General features: G+C 38.0%; 1 protein-coding gene across 6 annotated transcripts in view; it reads left to right on the forward strand.

Annotated features, from left to right (window-relative positions):
- Positions 1 to 20125, forward strand: part of tln2a (talin 2a) — a 70827-nt gene that overhangs the window by 22856 nt on the left and 27846 nt on the right. For all 6 annotated transcript variants that reach the window (XM_036586295.1, XM_036586293.1, XM_036586292.1 and 3 more), the window contains 17 exons: positions 6782 to 6944; positions 7059 to 7156; positions 9141 to 9270; positions 9609 to 9761; positions 9986 to 10128; positions 10536 to 10663; positions 10904 to 10967; positions 11207 to 11311; positions 14416 to 14571; positions 14730 to 14831; positions 16265 to 16341; positions 17203 to 17383; positions 18093 to 18206; positions 18542 to 18650; positions 18878 to 19086; positions 19306 to 19404; positions 19508 to 19675. In XM_036586295.1, coding sequence (XP_036442188.1) covers positions 6809 to 6944; positions 7059 to 7156; positions 9141 to 9270; positions 9609 to 9761; positions 9986 to 10128; positions 10536 to 10663; positions 10904 to 10967; positions 11207 to 11311; positions 14416 to 14571; positions 14730 to 14831; positions 16265 to 16341; positions 17203 to 17383; positions 18093 to 18206; positions 18542 to 18650; positions 18878 to 19086; positions 19306 to 19404; positions 19508 to 19675 — 2172 coding nt within the window. In that variant the 5' untranslated portion in view covers positions 6782 to 6808. The remainder of the gene's footprint in view (positions 1 to 6781; positions 6945 to 7058; positions 7157 to 9140; positions 9271 to 9608; positions 9762 to 9985; positions 10129 to 10535; positions 10664 to 10903; positions 10968 to 11206; positions 11312 to 14415; positions 14572 to 14729; positions 14832 to 16264; positions 16342 to 17202; positions 17384 to 18092; positions 18207 to 18541; positions 18651 to 18877; positions 19087 to 19305; positions 19405 to 19507; positions 19676 to 20125) is intronic.

A 20125-nucleotide genomic window follows, 5' to 3' on the forward strand; every position in this document is an offset into this window, starting at 1 on the left:
ATGCTGTTGGCTATATATTTTTGGTTTGTGTACTATTCTTAGTCCACTAGTGACACTGAGGGGTTTTAAAAACTCCAGCAGCACTGCTGTGTCTCACGCACTTGTGCCAGCGCAACACACACGCTAACATGCCATCACCACCTCAGTATCAGTATCTATTTTCATAGGTTAGGCAAACATGCATGCTTCTGTAGGACAGCAGCATCAGTAGTTTGACAGAGAGGGACATCATTAAGCAGCAGCAGGAAACTATAGAAAGGGTCAGTGAAAGTACCCATACAGATCAGTGTCAGCAGGAAGCGACACCAACTACCAAGCAGTACAGCAATAAAGGCACTATGACAGATAATACACAATTCACCCAAGTCCTTAGCCATGATCACTCATAGCAAACCAGCTGAGAAATTCAGACCTTCATCACCACAACCTATTACTTGTTTTGAATGCTGAAGAATTGGAGGGGTCTGAGGGGGGCAACTCAATGGAGGAGGGCTCAAATGCTGAGTATTAAGAATTTGAAATAAGTGACTCTGAAAGCATTAGTGATGAGAATGTGAGTGATGTGGCAGATGAGGAACTAAACATCTCTCAGGACAGAGCTTTGTGTACTATCCATGAACTGTTAAAGATGTTCTATGTGTGCCGCTGGGAGGGTTGTGGCAATTCTCTAGTATAGCCACCAACACTAAGGAAAAGTGGTTTTAGACTACAGATTCAGACAGAATGCATTGATGGCCATGACCACACCTGGAACTCCCAGCCTTTGGTGAGAGGTATGATAGAGTTTTGCCACTGGCAAAGAGTGCAGCCCATTTCTGGAGGTCTATGACACCATTGGTATGAAAATTATGAGAGAAGGGTTTAACATTCAGAAGGCTTTTGTCAACCCTGAGGTAAATGAGGTGTGGACAACACACGGTGACGATGAGTCATTGGTTGTGTGAGGAGATTGCAAATATGACAGCCCTGGCAACAGCGGATATTCGGAATTTACTCTCTTCTGGATACCAGGTCAAACTTGGTGGTAGCACAGGAGACTGTCCAAGTCACAGAAGTGAATAACAGCTACTTGCTGGAGGTTTAAGGTATGAAGAAATGTCTGTCGAAGCTTGCAGAGTATGCTGTGCCAATATCTGTGACTGCCTTTTATTTCTATGACAAAAACACACAAACTTACAGCATAAATATGACCTGTGACACATTGTCAAATCTGTAAAGAAGAGGTTAATAAAGACCCACAATGAGGAGCTGTGTGACTGGATAATAACAGAGCATCTCTGGTATTGTGTTAGCACCTATGGATTCATAGTGACCAGGATTAAGGAAATCCTTCACCACATCACCATTGTGCACAACTGGACATGTGCTGAGACAATTACAAGGTATGAGCATTCTCCATATACCCCTGAAGAAGACAGGGCATGCGGCCCTGGCTCCAGCCAAATCTGCTGCCTTTGAACACCTGCAGAATATAGTCCTCGATAAACTAGAAAAAAACTACAGAAGGTATTCATACAGGGCAATTTGAGAGTCTTCATTCTCTGTACATTAAATGTGCTACATCAAGGAAGAAGTTCCTAAAGGAAAGCTTTGAGGCTTGCCTATGTGTAGCTGCACTGGAACATAACTGTAATGTCAATGGAGAGACAGCAAAAACAAAAGATTGTTAGAAACAGCACAAACACCAGTACTCTAAAGGTTCGCAATATCTTGTGATCACACCAAGAAAGCTGGACAAGGACTATGTCTTCAGAAAGGACACTGTCCGTCCTGTGTCTGGTGTGATCTGCAGGTGCAAGTCTGTGTCCATCCATAAGGCCCTGCAACAGCTCAAAATAGAGGCACCTTCACTGCCCCAGGTAACACACTGAAAAAGATAACAGATACTACAAAAATGAAAGGAATTTGAATCAAACAATCTGCACAGATCTTTAAAGTTTATTAAATGCAAATTATTATATATATATATATATATATATATATATATATATATATATATATATATATATATATATATATAAAAATTCCAAACATCATGGTATTCTGGTGATGGGAAAACGGTCCTGATGGAGGTCACCACAGGAGCTGGCATAGGGATCCTGTTCCTCATGCATAGTTTGTCCTCTGGCCCAAAAGGGAAACTATGCAGTTAACCTGAACAGACTGAAAAAGTAGCCATGCTGTCTCTCTTTTGTTGTCATGTAACAGGAATTAAGATATACACCATTAACAAGAAAGCTGCTTTTCTCTCAAAACAAAGTCTGTAATATTATGGCACCTTCAACTAAAGCTTTCCAGTCTTATACTTTGTAATCTAGCTTCAGAGATTGTGATTGAAGCTAGAAATTTCACCGATGTTTATTATTATTATTATTATTATTATTTTTATTATTATTATTATTATTATCCACGGTATGTGACCCCACCGTCTTATCTGCCCGCTGAGCTGGCATTATTGCGAGGCTGCTAACTAACTAGCAGGGCTACTAGCTTCCAAACTAAATTGTACTAGAAATAAATTCCAACATGCTTCAGCTTTCTGTACAAAATTAGTCAGAATTAGGGTGTTTCATGTCAACTTCAAAGCTGGGAAAACGCTAATTTGTGGATGCTGGTGTGCCTCCAGGACCAGGGTTGGGAAGAGGAGTCATGTACATCTCCAGTGTTTTCTACATGTCATGAAAGAGTTTATCCAGGTATCTTAAGGTCAAACAACAGTGTGATGTGTCAAACATAAAACCAGCATCTGATCTGACAAAAAGGCACGATGCATCATTCTCTGTCGCTTATGGATGGTGAACACAGTTTCCATTGCTGTTGTCATTGCTTGCTTGCTGTAGAGTACATTGTGTAGATAAGGAATCGCAGCATGCCAAGCTTTTAGTAGGGTCTTCATGGAATGGCCATGCAGTAAAATGGTCAGTATTCATGTAGTTTCTAGACAGAGATATGATGTTAAAATATGTGCATGCACACAAGCTGCCTGGACTGATCATGGACGTGGCTTGTCTAATTTAACTATATGTGTGGCTTTCAATTTTTTGATGTGGAGTAAGTGACGTTGACTTTTTGACCTCTTTAGTGGCTCAGGAAGCAGCTGCACCACAGATGTTCACAGTAGTGTTAGTGCTCAGAAAGCCACATGGAAGAGGCAATTACCTACATACATGCACACAACTCAAAAACACTAACAGTCTTTTGGCTTTAGGTAATCTCATAACATAATGGCAACCTGGAAACTGTAAAACACAAGTTTCTATTTACAGATCTACACTATTTGAGAGGAACTGTCTGGAGAGATTCATAAGCCTCCAATTTGTTCCATTTCCAGCACAATCATTAACAGATTAAACTAGGCTAATTACCTTGCTGCTCCATTAATACATTAGCAAAAAGTGCATAGCATTTTAGAGTTGCGCGCACACACCACTACACATATCAGTGTGTACTTTTTTTCCAGCTGGTCGTCTTCTCTGTTCTGCCAATAAGACTTTTTTTCTTGTTTTATATTCATGGCTAACATTTAAAGTAAAAGAAACAAAACAAAAAAAAATCAGGGTACTATTTGCATAGCAAATGACTTACAATGAGCTGAATCCAAAAAAGGGAGTTAAAGCAAAAGTTCAGACAGCACAGTGTACTTCACAAAATATTTATTAAGCTCTCAGATTAAGCACAGTTTATTTTGGCACACAGCCTTCCCCAGCTTGCTCATAGCTTTCGAGCCACCAGCCCACTAAATAGTGCCAATTAAACAAACCACTCACTTATGATGTCACTAAGACGCCAGCATCAACAATCTAGGTAGGTAGTCCAAGGTAGGGCAATTTGTTAGAACACCGGCAATGTAATGACGTCTTTCTGGCACTGCCTGTATGAGGTACTTTTGTCTGTTCCGTCATTGCAGCTCTTAACGATCGTGAAAATCATGAAAGTCGTATCTCATGAGATCTTCACAGTAACGATAAAAATGTGATTTATCGTGCAGCCCTAATGTTGACTAAGTCTACTTGTTAGTACTTTTTTTAATCCTGCTTTTATTGTGGTCGTTTAAAAAGCATACAACAGAGACAGTGTTATGACTTGCTAGATGTTGTGTTTGTGACATTCTACAGTATATTGCACTATATTAAACTGTTGATGTAAAATGGTTAATGATCACCTATGTTGTTTTATTATTTGAATTGTGTGATGCCATCATTTATCCAAACATCCACACAATATTTGTGTGTTTTTTTTATTTATTTATTAATCTATGTGTTAAAAAATATATATAATAATTTGCATAATTTACACATCAGCCATGCTGACTAGTTCTGTTTTTCCTTCAACAGCTGAGAAGACCTGCTGGTGTCCAGGGCTGTTAAAACCTCAGCCATAAAGGAAGCTTATGCCTCCTTTCATTTTTTTACCTTTCATTTATCTACACACATTTTATGTCCAGTTTGATGCTAGGCTGAAGTCTGAACTAACAAAGTCTACTGTGTGTAGCGACAGATCTGAATGCACTGAGCCCCTTGTCACCATGGTAACTTCAGATGACAAAATTGAGCTAAATTGGTGGTTCTGGAGCCTGACAGCAGGGAAGTTGTAACAGTGGGTGAGACAGACAAGCCTGTGGCTACAGACTGTGCTCAGCTGGTGGCTCTCTGATGAATAGCTTCCTACAAGATCCAGTTGAAGTGGTAGTAGACCAAAATGTGTTGATTAGTTTTTGTGTGCTTGAGTTTGTGGTCATATTAGCCAGGAGAAGTAAGCTGGGCAAGTCTTATTAGCCGCCTGTTGGCTGTCAAACTGTGATTAGTATGTGGAAACGTGCATAATGCGTGGCTTTTGTTCGCTTATGGTAAGTGACAGTGTCCCAAATGTGCCATTTTAAGCATATAAACAAAATTTTGGATGGAGAGCTTTTAAATGGACCATGAATAATTGGTTGGGTTTTTTTTCTGCCTCTGGCTGGAGTCGAGTTATGAAAGCGGAGATCTCAGCAGGTTTCACGTTTGGCTGCTGATAATATCCCGTTATCTTTAGTTCCTGTGAAAATGAATACAGATGGCTGTGTGGACACGGTCTGTTCCTCGTGTGTGCTGGTTAAGTTCTCCTCTGTCCTTCTCCACTAAACTGGACATCTCTTTAGTGTTTTTCCTGCCAGAGCTGCTGTTTTTTGTTTGGTGAATCTTTTAAATTTAACACGCTTCGTTCTTAATGTTTTATGAGCTGATACGCTCATAGTTTATTTTTACTCTGTAACATTATTAAAAATTAAAGTAGCGAAGTACAAGTATTTCATTAAAAATGAACTCTAGTAAGAGTAAAAGTACAAAAGGTACAGTTACAGGGAAACTGTACTCAAGCACAGTAACAAGAGTAAATGTAATTTGTCACTTACAGTTCGGATATTGATAATAATAATTTATGTAGTCATATGTTAAATAGTAGTTTTTCTCTTCTTCAGGAAAAATCTTACAGCATTGAATGGTGTCTCTAGTTGCCCTGGACTGGATCACTCTCTGGCGTTCTGGCCGTGCACACAAACACACACGTAACGGCAAAGTCAAGCCTCATTCACTTCTGCATGCTTCCTTCAGCTCCCCACACTCTGTCATATCCTATTACAGACAGATGGGCAGTAGCTGTAGGTAATTCTTCAGGCTGCTCAGTGGCCACAGAATTTATTTTGGGTTCTGCTTTGGTACAGCTGTTGCACTTTACATCTCTCAGTCTCTGTCTACTTATTTATGTCTGTCAACATAGCAAACAGTTCCGTTATCGATTTCTTTTGTTCTTTGTTTTTTTTTTATAAAGCATTATGCCATTGCATATTTTGGTGGGTCTCCTCTGGATAAGAATGTCTGCCAAATGATAAAGCTTAAATGTGGACTTGAGAACAAAGTTGCTTCAGGATAGCACTTTTTATTCAGCGTTTCACTAAATCTGCACTACATCCAGTCAGTCAGGATGCAGTTGGTACTGACTATATCCAAAATATAGTCATATTGCCCACCCCACATTATACTCTTTTATGTGGAAGCAACATCATCTTTGTTTTTTTGATAAAACTTCTTCTTTATTGCTTTTGAACAAGCTTTAAAGAGAAGATCCAAAGGTCCACACATGCACACAGCAGATTCTAGAATTGTGATGTCTGATCCGAATCACCTTCACTGGGTGCCTGTTCACTTTGAAAGGAAATCTCTGAGAGAATACCAGAATGAAAAAACACCCATATGGCTTGGTTGAGTGCCAAAAGCAGATTTCTTCTGTCATTCTCGCTTGTCTTGCATAATTTCCCAAAATGTATGACTAGTTTTTCCACTCATAATGACTAAGTAGGACAGATTAATCGAGTTAATTTATTTATGACTCACCCCAATTTATCTGAACCATTACAACAGTGAGTCACTAAGAAGAAAGCATCCAGCAGGCTCATTGTCGTTGACAGTATTCAAACTGAATTACCTGATGGTGGTGTTTGCATTTCTGCTGGATACATGCTCCAAAAGCTATTAGTATTATTTTCTATTTTAGTTGTTAGTGATATTTTAATAATAAATTGATTATCTAACCACAAAGGAATATTGAAGATTTTTAATAAATTAAGCTCAAATTTACACACCATCTGAGTTTGATTGTATAAAGATTGGACAAAGAAGAAATCAATTTATAAAACTATCAGTAAAATGTATGTACATTCAGTTTCTGAGCATAATTGGCTGTGTACAGGGCCAATGTGTATGATCAAGGTGTATGAACTCTTTCTCTTCCCCACTCTCTGACGCAGAGTGAGTGTAGTCCCTCAGGCAGCAGGATGGTAGTGTTATCTTTGAAGATCTGCGTGAGGCAGTGCAATGTGGTGAAGACTATGCAGTTTGAGCCGGCCACAGCCGTGTATGATGCGTGCCGGGTCATTAGAGAGAGAGTTCCGGAAGCTCAGACTGGACAGGGTGAGCAGAAACATTACATTAATACAGTAATGTGTTTTGTGTTTGCTGCGAAGTGCCTGTCTTTGTTCGGTAAGTGTTTTGTTGAGGATTTTGAAAGGTCAGTTTGTGTTACAGCATCAGAATATGGGCTGTTCCTATCAGACGAGGACCCGCGGAAAGGTATCTGGCTTGACGGCGGATGCACGCTGGACTACTATATGCTGAGAAATGGGGTAAGCCGTGAGGTTTGTGTGGGCATGTGCACATGAACAACTAGGTGTTCTGTTTCCTTTACCTTTACCTGTGTTGCTGTGCTGTTACAGATTTGTTTCTGTTTTTGCAACCAATTTAAGGAATTATCTAGTTTTTTTTTCCAAACAAATTGATAGCTGCTGCATCTGTAATAAATGCTTGATTACCACAGTCAATAATTTTAATGTGTTTCTCTGTACAGAACACCTGTTGACTTGTATTTGAAGCCATTGAGCAGTTGCTATCAACATTTATGCGAAGGAGATAAATTACATTGAACACGTTCATTAATTTTTCAGTCAAGAATGTTTGTAAATTAAGCTGTAAATCTGTATTATTCATTCTTTCAGAATAGGTGCAGTTGTCTAGGAAATAAGAATTTGTGGTAATACATCACCAGTGTAATGAGTTTTCACAGCATCTGATGACGTGGAGAAACACTTAACATTTTCTCATGTCTTTCTCATCCTAAGACCTATGTGCTTACCATATAACATAGAAGTTTTAAATGTTTAATTATGTAGTATACAAGGCATGCAGCAGTTATTTCTGACTATACCGCAGTTAGTTTTGACTACAAACTGCCTTTGCTGTTTTTAAATGTGAAACTCCTATCAGTGGGCAATATGGCTACACGTTTATGTTGAGGTCCAAAAGTCAGAGACGACATTGAAAATCTGGATTTTTTTTTTCATTTAAACCTGGAAGTAAACAAAAGAAAATTATGTTTTTGAAAAAAGTAAAACAAAGGAAAGTTAAAGAGTAAGTTGAAGTGTAAAATTCCCTTGTGTGCACCAGTCATTAAAGCAAAAGTGGGATAAACACTCCACTGAAATTCTGAATTTTTTGTAAATATTTTAGAGTTTCTGCTTCTTTTTCACTAGATTTTTTTGTGCTAATTTAATTTGTAATGAAAAACTTTATATTAAATTAGAAAAAATTTTCTCAAGTGGTCTCAGACTTTTGGCTGAACTTGGCTTCTTTTTTGTTCAGATTTTCCATTCTACCTTAATTGTAGCAATAGTTACATTCTGGCACCTGTACAGCATGTAACTGCTGCACCATTTAAGGTGAAACTGTAAATTCTGATAAGAATCTTACATTCATGCTTCAGGATGGTTCAAACAACTGCAGCTGAAAGAGTTAGAAAAGCAATAGAACATTTGCTTAGTTATAGCTTAAGTATTTCAAATGTTCATGCATGAAATGTAGCAACTGTCTGAAGGCTTCTGTTATAATAGAAATTTTGGATCAGCAAGTTTGTGATTTTTTTTGAGTACACGCAAACGTTGAAATTGTCTGTGGTACGATATAAACGTGGCAGATAGAAATTAGAAAAAAAAATTCTAGTGCAATCTTCCTTGACAGCTCCTCACTTGTGTGTATGTGTGTTCGTGTGTGTGCGCTGTCATTTGCTTCCTTTTTTTTCTCTGAGGTGTTTGTGAAATGAGTGACAGATGTATGGGATGCTGTGTGTGTGTGTGTGTGTGTGTGTGTGTGTGTGTGTTGAATGAGTGGTGAATGAAGCTTTCAGAAGCAGCTTTTCATTTTTTAATAGTTAAAAGACAATTTGATTTTGATTTTCACATACACAAGTTCTGTCTTCTGTTTGTTGTGTGGTATTTGATCTGGGAGATGATTTTGTATGATTTTCTTTGTCTCTCTCGCTCACTCTGTCTGGTTTTTCTCTTTCTCGGTCGGTCATTTGCTCACTTGCTCTCGTATTTCTTATTTTCTGTTTTTCTCTGTCTTTACATTTCAGTGACTCACTTTTGTTTTTCCTGTTTTGTGTTTCTTTACATCTCTCTCTCTCTCTCTCTCTCTCTCTCTCTCTCTCTCTCTCTCTCTCTCTCTCTCTCTCTCTCTCTGTGTGTGTGTGTGTGTGTGTGTGTGTGTGTGTGTGTGTGTGTGTGTGTGTGTGTGTGTGTCTCTCTCTCTCTGTGTCTGTGTCTCTGTCTCTGTCAGGACATCCTCGAATATAAGAAAAAGCAAAGACCACAGAAGATTAAAATGCTGGACGGTGCCGTGAAGACCATAATGGTGGACGACTCTAAAACAGTTGGAGAGCTTCTTGTCACAATCTGCAGTAGAATAGGTGATAAACACAGAACAACGCAGAATAAAACACACAAAAGCAGGCGCACAGAGGTGGGAATTGGTGAACGACAAGATTTGTCATAATTGTGATAGTCACAATATGCATTTCTGAACATATTGTGAATATCATTGGTACTTAAAGAAAGCTGAACAACTGCAAGTTTAATGATAAACTGAACATATTTAGTCCTGTTTAACTGGATTTATTGTGTAAATATTGTGACATAACTTATAGTAAAAATGTCTTGAGGTATCATGATGGTGAAGTTATTTGCCACATTACCCACCACTACATAGAGGTCTAATGCATTTCTCCTTTTGTGTTTTGAAACTCAGGAATCACAAACTACGAGGAGTACTCCCTGATTCAGGAGGAAGTGGAGGAGAAAAAGGAAGAAGGGATGGGCACACTGAGGAAAGACAGAACTCTGTTGAGGGATGATAGAAAGATGGAGAAACTCAAAGCCAAACTGCACACAGATGATGAATGTAGGCAACATGTCTAATGCAGTATTGGTGTTACTATGTATTGACAGAATATGTAATGCCTTAAGGGAAAGTTAACGATTACAGTTTACAAATGGCTAAATGGCTTCTTAATGTGTTGAAATGCACATAATTTCAATAACATAGCATTTCATCTTCCTGTTGCATCTCTCTCTCTCTTTCTTTTTGTCTCTCTGACTGTCTTTCTACGTCTGTCTTTTTTCCAGTGAACTGGCTGGATCATGGGCGTACGTTTCGAGAGCAGGGAGTGGAAGAGAGTGAGACTCTGCTTTTGAGGAGGAAGTTTTTCTACTCTGATCAGAACGTGGACTCTCGGGACCCGGTCCAGCTTAATCTGCTCTATGTACAGGTCTGGCCCCTCACCTTTTAGTTATAGGTTGTTTTTTAATATTTATGTACTGTGTGCATGCATGCACTTGCCCTGAAAATTTTAAATGTTTATTTTCCGAATTCCGCAACTGCTCTTTGGCTTGTTTTATAAGTGAGTTTCGACTTACAGTAAAACTGATTTTTGATGTTTTTTCTGTTCTTTTATAAGTACAGAAAGGGCGTTGAAATTAGTATCTATTATATTCAAGGGTAGATGGATATTAGGTAGAAAAACGCTGGAGCATTTCTTTAAGGAGCATATGCCATCCCTGTATCTGGTGTTTTGTAGTCATAATTCTGGCACCTCTAATGTCAGGAGAACAGAGTCCGCCCAAACCACTTCTGATGAACCTCATCATTTATTATCTTCCCCGCCGCCCCCCACAGGCTCGTGATGACATTCTCAATGGTTCTCACCCTGTCTCGTTTGATAAGGCGTGCGAGTTTGGTGGCATCCAGACACAGATCCAGTTCGGCCCTCACATAGAACATAAGCACAAAGTTGGATTCCTGGAGTAAGCCACATGCTCACATACACTTCTTCAGCTGTATGCAATTTATATGCAAAACTAGCTATTCCTATTGCTTTTTTGGAAAGTTTTAGTGTTTTAAACATTTTTGACAGTTTAACAGTGGAAGCCAACAAAAGTTTTACATGACTTGAAACATTGTAATATATATATTTTGGTGTCTAAGAATAAACAGATCATGTATAAGCAATATTGTGTGCCTGAAATCCACATTCTTTTTTTAAGCTTGAAAGAGTTCCTACCTAAAGAATACATCAAGCAGAGAGGGGCTGAGAAGAAAATCTTTCAGGTGTGTTCAAATTTAAAATTATGATTAATATTTAGCTGAACTGTAATTCTGCTACACATTAATTGTATTCTCATTTTAGCATCTTGCAGCAAGAGTTCATTATTGGAAATAATTTGAGAAGTGGACTATTGTTCACTATGTAGATATTATGTAGATGTTTTTGGGGATATTTTTCAGTCAGTAATTAATGTGCAGTAGATTAATATTTTGCTGGGTGAAATTGTGTGTGAATCTAATAGGAACACAAGGCTTGTGGTGAAATGACAGAGATCGAAGCCAAAGTGAAGTATGTGAAACTGGCCAGGTCACTCAGAACTTATGGAGTCTCCTTCTTCCTGGTGAAGGTGAGTGGGTGGGTGTGTGTGGCTTTTTTTTCCATCTAGTTCCATTTTTCCTTCCTTTTGTCTGCATGTGGCCTGTCTGCCTTCTTATGTAAGCTTTCATCATCTGAGAAGAATTCACCTTCCAGAATTCCTTTCTGTCCCTTTGTCACTGTTTCTTTTCCCTTTTCTTTTTCCTTCTGAGGGGTCCAATCACTAAAAGTGATGTTTTTGATTAAAAGCATGTTCATTTCATTGTGTTCTACTTCTGCTTAAATGTTTTGCTGTGCAACATAGTGTGATTTGGTATTCATGTATTTGCACAAATTCACCTCACATTCTCATTTATGGGAGCTTTTCTAATTCATTTATATATGAACTAAGTTCACTTTGTTTGAGGATTTCTGTATAAATAGCTCCTAAAATGTAACCTGATCTCCATCTGAGTCATGAATAAAGACTTAAGTTGTGTTCAGATGGGATTCGTTTTATAGGGGAAGGTGGAGTTACATAATTATTACTGGTGTTTCTCAGTGATTTTAGTCCTGCCCAAATCCACCATGACAGTAATTATTATGGACTGCACACATCCAGTTCAGTAAAGATTCTAGTCAGTTTTTATCTGCTCTAAAATGGAACTGTAGAAATTATTGAAGCTTATATTAATCTTATTAATGTTGGTAAATATTCTATCATATCTTGTGGAAAAGATGTTTTCACAGATTTTCTTAAGTATGGAGGTACTCGAAAAAGCGTTTACTTTCTCTGTGGCCGATATGTCTTTGCCTGCCTGTTGACCTAACTCTGAACACTGAAACACTAAATTCCAGACATCTTGTGGTAAAATTACATTACCTCATGTATGTCCGAATATTACTTTAGTCCTGTGATCTTATTTGTCACACAACACAGCATTTTGCATTGCTGTAGTTTCCTTTGAGAAATGGTTTGAATGATTAAAACTGAATATGACTGCAAGGGTATCTAAAGATTTGGGACTCCTGTCAGGTCACAGTCAGACGAATGAAAGAAATTTGCAGCTTTTTTTTGAATGGAAGAAGCTGCTCTCTCTAGTAGTGGAAATGTCAGAGGACAGTAGAGTCCTGAAACAAGTTACAGAGAACCCTGGCCTACCCCTTACGCTATGTCTAACAGCCTGTGTTTAAGAGTCTACCAAAAGAAGCACTGAACAGAAATTGGTGCTCATGCTTCACAAGAGGTAACCATGGAGGAAACCACTGCTCACAAAATAGAAAAAGACAATAAGAAAAAAAATGGATCTGAAAATCATCAAGGACCAGCTTCATGTTTAACAGCAAAAAAGTTAACCATTTTTTGTAAGTACACACAGCATTATGTTTGGAGAAAAAATCACCGAATGCCAACACTAAAACCTCTTCCTAGATCTGAAGTGTGTTGTTGTGGGGCTGCTTTGTTACCTCAGGGCCATGATAGCTTGCAGTCATTAATAGACCAATGAATTCTAAGTTTTATTCTGTATTTCAGAATGACCAAGTCAGAGGCCTGTCCTTAGTCACAGTGAAATGTGGTGTGGTCTGAAGCAGGCTGTTCAAGAAAGACATCCTAAAAATATCAATGAAACAGTTCTGTTATAGAGAAGTCAAAATGCATCCTAACTGCTGTGCAGGACAGTTGAGTTGGTTGGAACAGAAACAGTTGAGTTGGTTGGAACAGAAAGTTGGTTTAGGTCATTGGCAATGAAGGGAGGTCCCACTAGTTATTATATTTAAGCTTACTATATTCAATATTTACTCTATTGATTGTTTAAACATTTTGCTCAGTAAAGACATGGTACTTAAGTTGTTGTGTATAATAACTGTGTTTAGATATTGTTAGGGCTTAGATGGAGATCAGATCACATTTCAGAATTCATTCATGCAGAAATGCACATAATTCCAAATGGTTTGCAAACTTTTAATTGCAGAGTTCTTAGCTTGTTGCAAGTGTTCCTGACTAAAATAAAATATGTAATGAATTTAATTATACTTTGAATAATTTTTAAGAATTGTTGGTCACATAATGCTGGAACAGGATCTGAAACGGTTTCATGATTGTCTTCAGCCAATATGCAAATGTTACTCATCAAGAAACATGCTGCAGCAGGTTACTGTGAAATAGCACTTGAAAACTGGTGACCTTTCATTAATAAATGAGAATAACTTGTTTTAAAATTTTACGGACTGGTGGAAAATAATATAACAACAGAGCGTGTGAAGCAGTCAGTATAATTACTAACAAATTACGCAAATCTTTGTTGATTTGTATGAAATGTAGTTGCTATATGTTTCTGTGCAAACTGCAGTTATGTGAAATGTTCTTGTAAATGATTTCTAGCATCCTCTATTAGTAAAAAGTGCTTGGGCCCCAAATATTTTGGCTAACAGGACAACAACAGTCCACCTGAGTTTTAACAATGACACTATGAAAACGAGAGAGAAAAAGAGATATTAAAAAAATGAAATTTAATTTGTGGTAAGTTCTTTTTTCTTCTGTGTTGTCACTTCATTTGTCCTTAAGGTATCTACATTGTTAAATACTAACATGGTGAGAATTTCTCTTCCCTACAACAAATCCATGTTTTTAGATGTGATTTGTTTTGTTATGCCAGGCACATCTGTGGTGGTAGTGGAAGGTTGATGCTTTTTGGAGAGGGAGAAAGTCACTCATAGCTTAAAGTGCACAGCTAAGCCCATCTTCTGTAGCTACTGAAAGGTCATACTTTATGAAGGAAAGTGAAGGAAGAGGGGATGACAGTGGAATGTGGGTATTGGATCTGAAAAGGAGCTGGAGGTTTTTAGCCAAATATCACTTGATTTTCCCTGCCAGTAAAAGCTAAAATGTCCTGACTTTGTCGGACGACCACAGAAAAATAGTGCTATTCTACAAAGTGGTCTTAACTTTTTAAAGTGCTTTTCACACACAAAATTGAACTTTCTCTAAAGCTGAAAGGGCAAAACCATTTTGTTTGTTACTGATCTTAAGATTACTGTTATTACTATACTATATATAAGTTATAAATAAATACAAAATATGAAAAACAGATGTGTGTATGTTCCTGTGTAGTAAATAAATTATGCTGAATGTATTCCACTGGCTTTGTTTTTCAGGAGAAGATGAAGAGCAAGAATAAGCTGGTGCCTCGTTTGCTGGGCATAACCAAAGAATCAGTGATGCGAGTGGATGAGAAAACCAAAGAGGTGCTGCAGGAGTGGCCCCTTACCACAGTCAAGAGATGGGCTGCTTCTCCTAAGAGCTTTACTCTGGTACTAATCTCAAACACACACACACACACACACACACATGCACTTCAAAGTCCATGAAGTGAGAGCAGAACATTTTCAAATTGTCACAATAGTTCCAAAAAAACATCCCTTCAAAATGTTTCGATACTGTTTGTTTTAAGGTGTTGTTCTTTTTGTAGGATTTTGGAGAGTATCAGGAAAGCTATTATTCAGTCCAGACCACAGAGGGGGAGCAAATCTCCCAGCTCATCGCTGGCTACATTGACATCATCCTCAAAAAGGTCAGCAGAAACTTCAATTATGTCTTTATTGCAACAACACGGTATTAAAAGGGGCCCATATCCTCCTTCTTTTCTGTGTTTTTTTTAATTTTTTTTATTTATTTTTTTTTTCCCTGAGGTACACTTATCACACTTGTGTGTTTATGTACCAAAAGCAGTCATAATTCTTTATTTAAGAATTGTGAACAGGCTGTTTTTGTTACTGTTCCTTTTAAGATTGTCGTATGTAAATGAGCTCTTCTATGATTGCCCACTCTGTATTGTGTCTCATTCAAAACGCAGTCTGGGTTGTAAAACTCCTTGTAACGTCAGCATGTATAGGCTGAGATAAACTACTGTTTACCATATAGGCAGAGATTAATGCATTAGATGGTTTTTGTGACATGATTTTTACAGCTATATGGACTGAATGGACTGGTGGAGTGACTGATGCATTTTGTAACTGTTTATATGTCACATCTTTTTCAAAAAAGTGAGGAAAATTCAGCTGCCATGATGTGAGCCTTTTAAATGTTGGAAAGATACTGCTCTAGATCGGTCATATTCTTTTGCTTTCAGTTTTGTTTTCTTGGTTTGACAGAATGATGGCCAATTCATGTAAGACTTGTTTCTGAAGCATTTGAGTGTAGCACAAGCTCCTTAGAAATCAAAACACGCATTTGTGCTATCCATAGTTCTAAACAGCTGTGCTGTTTGTGTAGTCAGGTTTTAAACTGTTTTATTACAAAAGAAAGGGTGGGAAAAAAAGAACTGAAATACCCTCTTGAAGCAGTTTTGTGAAAGTCAGTTAGAGCAATTGTAGTTGGGCTTAGAGTTGCATGTACTTTACTCACGCTACCCTTGTGTGATGCTGAAATGTGGGTTTTTTTTTGTGAATTCAGGATATATTGAAGGGAACTATAGGTAGTGTCGAGTTAGAAATTGGTGTATATTTTCTGTCATTATGTCTTTTAAAGAACAAACCAGATATCAAATGGGTTTTGCCAGAACTCAGGTTTGTAGTTGGCTAGCAATACCCTATGGCTCCTATAGTTACAGAAAAGTAAACAGTCTGTCAATCTGAGTCAGAGACAGCCAGAGAGAGCTTTTCCTCTGGGAGATTTTTTTTTCCTTTTGAAAATTATTTTTCCAAATTCTAAAAAACATATTCTGAACCCCCCTTTTATCATAAAAAGAAAGTTTCCAAACCCAAAATATTCCAAGCTAAAAATGTAATCTAGGCTGTAATCTAGGCTGTAATCTAGGATGAAATCCTAGATGAAACGCTACTATTTACGTTGATCTCAGCCCCAAGATGTGTTTCTGGAGTAATGCTGGATATAGTGTAATCAAAGTACTCAAAGTAAGAGTGTTTTGAGAATGTGGAGTATTTGTACAAATGCATCAATACAAATGTGATTACATGTTTGGCCATATCATACCTTACTCTCCAGAAACAGAGTAAAGATCGCTTTGGCTTGGAAGGTGATGAAGAAGCCACCATGCTAGAGGAATCAGTCTCTCCAAAGAAGTATGCAACACACACACACACACACACACACACACACACACACACACACACACACACACACACAAAACAGAATTCTCTTCAGTCAGTGCTGATAACAGCAGTATTTCCTTTCATACTTGCAACAAATTAACTCTGAAAGCACATCCATAATCAGATATTGCCAATGCCGCTGCAGAAAAAAACAATAACAGCAGAAAACAACAACCTTATCTTTCCCCTCCTCTTTTTCTTTCGCTCTTGGACCCTTTCCCTTTGATTCTCTTTCACTTGCCCTATCTCTCCCTGAAAAAATAATGAATGTAATCTCAGTGGAGCTCCGGTTACCTGTTTAGAGGTACTTTTTCCATCTGGTCACTTTTTCTATGGCACTGTTCTAAACTTGTGTGAAGCATGAAACCATGGAGTTTTAAACTTGCATCAGTAACACTGCAGTAAATTAATCTATTAGTATATTTTGGTGTGTATATATATATGATTACTTTTCTCACTTACTTGATAATATCAAATATTGAATATTGAAAAAATGTAAGATTTGTATTGAATTTCACATTCATATCAATTTTGTTCTAAATTAATAATAAATATAGCCTGTCTTGATTTGTGATTCGGTCCTTCCCTCTTCCTCTCTCTTGCTATATCTTTGTCTTTTGTGCTCTCTCTCTGTATCTGTCTCTCTGTTTGTCTCTCTCTATCTCAAGTGAAAATAACTAATATTGAACTTCACATGAATACCAATTGTGTTCTAAATTAATAATAAATGTACCCTGTGTCTTGATCTGATCAGTTCAGATGTCTCTCTCTCTCTCTCTCTCTCTCTCTCTCTCTCTCTCTCTCTCTCTCTCTCTCTCTCTCCCCCTTAAGGTCCACTATTCTACAGCAGCAGTTTAATCGAGTTGGCCGTGCAGAGCATGGGTCAGTGGCATTACCCGGTGTCTTGAGGACCAGCTCAGTTGGCCCAGAGACTCTAAATGTGGGCACCATGCCATCACCACAACAACAGATCACAACTGGACAGATGCACCTCGGGCACATGCCACCACTGGTAAGAGCACAACATACACACAAAATGTATACAAAAAATAACCAAAATAAGAACTGTTCCTGTTTCTAGGTACAATGGATAATATTCAGAATGTCTCACGGGGTTGAATTTGATCAAGTTATTATTAGTTAATAATTAGTTTTTTAACACATGAATGTTGACTGTATCCCAGGAATATTTCAATCAACACACCAAGGTCTGCTTTGTGGACATCCAGACATCCAGAACCACACGTCCAAAGCATTTAAAGTCTTTGAAAGCTACCTCACAAAAAGTTATTACATACAGTGGTTACTAATATGTTGCCTGATGCCTGAGACATTGTTTCATGGTGGTTTTGAGAAGGTCTTGGCATAACGCAATTTCTTAAAATCCATAAGAAACAGCAAGGTACAAGAGTTGCATTGAAAAATGTTCTTTTTCACCACTGTTTTACAATTATCAACTCAGAATGCATGTATAGGTTCACTTGTCATTATGTAGCTAAATTTACACTGTAGACATCATGACACCTGGTTCCTATCACCACCACCGTAAAAAAAAAACAATTTCACATCAGACCTCTCTGATTGGCTTTTTGTACATCTCAGTGATTGGATTACAAAGAGGATTTATACAAACCTGCAAAATTCCCCTTTAAAAACCAATCAAAATTTGATGAAAGCAAAATGCATTTTTTTGTTTTTCGTCTGTCTGTATCTCTTGTCAGAGTGCAGCCCAGCAAGCTCTGGTGGGGACCATTAACACCAGCATGCAGGCAGTGCAGCAAGCTCAGGCAGACCTAGAGGAAGTAGAGGAGTTGCCTCCATTGGGAAACGATATGGTAAGAAAACATGCACATGAATGCACGAACATACATACATGCGCAGACAAACACACACACACACACACGTATGTGTGTGTGTGTATATATATATATATATATATATATATGTATGTATATATGTGTATATATATATGTGTGTATATATATATATATATATATATATATATACACATATATGTATGTATGTATATATATATATATATATATATATATATATATATGTATGTATATGTGTGTGTTTGTATGTATATATATATATGTGTGTGTGTGTGTGTGTGTGTGTGTGTGTGTGTCCTCCTGTTGTCTTCACCTTCTTCTTGCCGTGTTCTCAGGCCTCCAAAGTATGGATCCAGAACAAAGTGGATGAGTCCAAACATGAGATTCACTCACAGGTGGGCGCCATCACTGCTGGTACTGCCTCTGTGGTCAATCTCACAGCGGGTAAGAAAATTTCTAAAGAAACAAATAAACAAACTAATGACATACTAACTCTAGAAGCTGGTTTGGTCTTTTTAAAGATATAATATTGTTCATAAGGATGTCCTAAGTGGGTAATGATTGACACATTTAATTAATGTAAAACTTACAATTGGGTTTTAATGAAGTGGCCAGTAAGTGTATTCGTAGGAATTAAGAATTATGACCTGTGGTTCTGCTACAACTCCTAGGTGACCCAACAGACACAGACTACACTGCAGTAGGCTGTGCTATCACGACTATATCGTCCAATCTAACCGAGATGTCGAAGGGTGTGAAGCTGCTGGCAGCTCTGATGGAGGATGAGGTGGGCAGTGGTCAGGACCTGATGAGGGCTGCCAGGACATTAACTGGGGCTGTGTCCGATCTGCTTAAAGCTGTGGAGCCTGCCTCAGGAGAGGTGAGTGAGACGTTTGTTGGTGAAAAAGTGTAAGGCCTTTGTTTGCTGTTTTTTTTTTTGTTTTTTTCCCCCTTTTCTTTATTTTCTTTTTAATCTTTTTTACCCTTGTTAATCCAGGTGGATTCTTTTAGGCACTAATAAAGAAGTAATTTAAATGCAGAGGCAAATGATGACTTGGAGTATATGTTTATGTGTATTATTGTGTGCTCTGTTCTACAGCCTAGGCAGACAGTGTTGACTGCTGCTGGCAGTATTGGTCAAGCAAGTGGGGACCTTCTCCGGCAGATTGGAGAGAATGAAACTGATGAGAGGTTTCAGGTACTCATTTTTGTTCTTGTAATCTTTTTGTGTGTGTGTGTGTGTGTGGTGTGTGTGTGTGTGTGTGTGTACATAATTGTCACCCGGTGTGTGCTTGTTCCAGGATGTTCTGATGAATCTGGCTAAGGCTGTAGCTAATGCAGCAGCCATGATGGTCCTAAAGGCTAAGAATGTAGCCCAGGTGTCTGAGGATACAGTCCTGCAGAACAGGGTCATTGCAGCGGCAACCCAGTGTGCCCTCTCCACCTCACAGCTAGTGGCCTGTGCTAAGGTACAGTCTGTTTACTCCCAAATATAGCTCTTCTTCTTCAATCATAAACATTCAGAGTGCTTTGATGTGAAATGATTAATTGTAGAGACTGACTCACTGACTCAGATTTCTTTACAGTGGTAATGATGATAGGAAACGGGGTCATGATGTCAGTGCATATATAGCCATTTTGTTTACTATCCAAAACCACTGGTGAATCTACAGTACAGTAACCTGAGTTTTTATATGTAGAAAGTTAACAATGGTAAAATAGCAGCAAATCTGATAAAAGGTTTTCTCTGAGGACTATTTAGCCTTTACACGCCCTGCATGTATCTATACTATGAATGAATTTTTAATAACCTTGAGTCAAAATGCTTATTGCAAAACTATTGTAAAACAATATCTTGTTTCATGTAATAGCTTTCTGTGTCGTAGCTTTTAGAACCATTAAACTCTTCAGAAGTCTGG

Source organism: Colossoma macropomum, unplaced genomic scaffold, assembly GCF_904425465.1.
Source record: "Colossoma macropomum unplaced genomic scaffold, Colossoma_macropomum, whole genome shotgun sequence".
Classification (NCBI taxonomy): domain Eukaryota; kingdom Metazoa; phylum Chordata; class Actinopteri; order Characiformes; family Serrasalmidae; genus Colossoma; species Colossoma macropomum.